We start from the raw sequence: 3042 nt of genomic DNA, 5'->3' as shown, positions 1-3042 counted from the left end.
AGAGAAACAACAAAAACACTGAGAGAAACAACAAAAACACTGAGAGAAACAACACAAACGAGCTCCGATGCAAATACGACACACCGAACACGGCCTAGAAACCAAGATATTGAAACTAGATCTATGATATCAAGTGGACAAGCGGGCTAGCTACTCCGTCGGTCAAAAGATCCGGAACCTCCATCATCATAGCAGAGAAGTTTATGACCAAGGTAAGAACATTCAACCAAATCGCTCTAATCGTGCTACTCCACAACAACCTTCATCAGACCAGAATAGATGAGACTGACGAGAGCCTCTCCTGGCGATGGCGATGGCGAGGAGCATCGACCGCCGGAGAAGCTAGGATCTCGCCAAGAAGTTTGACGACGGCTGAAAGGTTTGGGAGAAAAAAAATTAGGGTTTTCAGGAAATCAGATGGGTGATATCTTATCTCTGACTAGATTCCGGATAATCTGAAAAAAAAATCAGAACAAGAGTTGTATACTACATTCCATAGACCCTACCCTTCCCCAACTAATCATTCAAATCCTAGATTTGCTCGCTAAACAGAATCTCCTTTTAACCAGTTTTGGAATCATACAGATGAGAAACCGAGAGACCAACAAAAAAAAAATTGATTATAAGCAGCCCCAAAGAAACAGTATATATGCGATGGGATGAAACTGAGACGACCATGTAAGCTTCGCCGTTCGGATTGAATGACATTTTTTTGTAAATGGATTCCAGTTTCCAAATCTATGTCTTGCATTATACACAGACCTTCTTTTTGTTTTGCTTTGTCTAATCAAGGCTTTCATTGGTCTGCATTGATTCCAAAAATGCGGACCTTGTGCATGTGTGGGAATTTGGCGACCACTATAACAAATACGGCCAGTGTGTTGAGGAAGAGCATAGGATGTTGATAGTCTGTCGTGTGAGAGGCTATCAAGTACCTGCAACCAAATTGTCTCTATCAGAACATTAACAGAGAAACCCTGGGATCCAAAAACATAAATATAAATCTAAGGTTTGTTCTTGGGCACCAGCTTAAATCAGAACATAATTGGGAACAGATTTGAACCCGGGTAAGCAACATTTCTGAAGCACAAATCAGAAAAAAAGATCATAATGAAGTCTGACCTGATTGGTGTGATGATTTATATACTTTAATTGGTCTGATTTGAATGTATTTTGTACTTAACAAACATGAACACACACTACTAAAACGGTTAAAAAGAAGGTCGACATATTTTGGACATAATATAATGGTAACCATCTATTAACCTTAAATCAATCTTCCACTTCTTCTAGTCTAAACCAATGTTCATTATCTCTCCTCTATTACCCACCTACTCTATCCTCTTCCCTAGTTTTGGCCAATGTGTCTTCACTCTTCATCAAACATCCTAAACAAGGTCTACCGGATGGTTAATGAGGGGGTTTTGAATAGGGAATAAATAAGCCACTGTCAAGGACTCACGTTTGTAGATGTTGAACAGATGGTAGAAAGACTCAAGACTTGCAATCAAATGTAACAAATAACATCATCTAACAAATAAAACACTGATGGAAGAAGACAAGTTTTAGAAGGTTGGCAGGTTTTGGACATAGTGGTTCCAGAGATGAGATGCGATCTCATCTCTTAACCTTAAACTATCTTCCACTTCTTCCGGTCCAAACAAACCATGTTCATGTCCCTGACTCTCATCCTCCTCCAATGCCATTCCTCCATCTTCTGTTGTCTCTGCCAACAATGTAACTTCTTCAAACAGCCTAAACACAAAATCATCTGGCTTGTCCAAGCGCACATAGTTGTGCAACGCACAAGCTGCAATCACCAGCTTCACCTGTGTCTGAAGAGGATACGGAGGAGCCGATAGCAGGATCGGGAACCGTTCTTTCAAGGCACCGAAAGCTCTGTCAACCGCTCGATGCAACAGCTTGTGCCGCTCGTTGAACACTCCCTTGGGTTCTTCTTCTGAGTTGTTGGTCGAAACGCCTCCCCGATACGGCGCTATAAACCCCGGAAGATTCTGGTACTTACTGTCCACAATGTAGTATTTCCCCTGAGGGACTTGCAGCTTGTTAGGCCGAGTCAAAGCAGCGTCGAGAACTTGCTGATCAGAAGCCGAACCTTCCCAACCAGCTAAGACGTAGTTGAACCTGAGATCAAATGAAGAAGCAACGAGCACGTTCTGCGTAAGCAGTCCGTTATCGCAGTTACGGAAAGGACCTTGCTCGTCTACTCCGACCATCACAGGTATCTGTATGCAATCAACCACTCCAATACAATCTTTAAAATAAGGATCGAATTGATCATCAACATCGGGACTAGCGTATTGAAAGAAACTCGTGGAGATTGACGTGACGGCGTTCAGCACGTTGTTGAAGTGGCGGCTGATTGTTTCGCCGGAGTATCCGAAGAGCTCTTGGACGGCGCGAGTGCGGAGGTTGTGGCCGATGATGAACAGGAAGATGGCGAGCTGCTCCTCGATCTTGATTCGGTTGGTGTGGCGTAGCAAGCCTCTCGTTTGGAGGATGTGGCAGAGCTTGTAGAAGACGGGCTTGTCCATCCGGAAATTCTCTTGGCATTGTTCGTTTGGGCCGTTGAGGATTTGGTAGACGAACTTGTCGGAATCTGGAATTGCAACTTCTTTATTGGGAATATAATCTCCACTGGTAGCTGTTTCTTCGCCGGCGATCATATCTGCACAGAATGACTCATGAGGAGGGTTTCGAGAAATACGAATGAAACAAAAGAAGAGGGTTTTCGACGCAGCAGCTACACAGTGAAAGATATGTCAAAGGGCAAAAAGGGAAAATAATATAAAGCTTTCGGCAACGATCATGTACTGTATAAGGATTAGTCTATTGCGCCCTCTACGTGTTCGACGGAATGTTTGCTAACTATTGCTTTTTAATACTCTCTCTATTTCACAATAGATATATTATTCTTTAGTGCACAAAAATTAAAAAATTTATTTTTCTCTAAAAAAATAGTTTTAAAAATATAATTTAAAACTCATCTAACCAATTACAAAAATGACTACAACATCTAAT

The 3042-nt window shown here is 42.0% G+C and overlaps 1 protein-coding gene across 1 annotated transcript; it reads right to left on the bottom strand.

Moving 5' to 3' along the window:
* Positions 1-1514: 1514 nt before the first annotated feature.
* Positions 1515-2791, bottom strand: LOC106336917. The gene has a single exon (XM_013775895.1). The coding sequence runs from the start codon at positions 2685-2687 to the stop codon at positions 1566-1568; it is 1122 nt and encodes a 373-aa protein (XP_013631349.1). The 5' UTR covers positions 2688-2791; the 3' UTR covers positions 1515-1565.
* Positions 2792-3042: the final 251 nt, after the last annotated feature.

This window comes from Brassica oleracea, chromosome C4, assembly GCF_000695525.1.
Source record: "Brassica oleracea var. oleracea cultivar TO1000 chromosome C4, BOL, whole genome shotgun sequence".
In the NCBI taxonomy this organism is placed as follows: Eukaryota; Viridiplantae; Streptophyta; class Magnoliopsida; order Brassicales; family Brassicaceae; genus Brassica; species Brassica oleracea.
The sequence above is the reverse complement of the archived record's forward strand: the minus strand, read 5'-3'. Positions and strand labels throughout refer to the sequence as shown.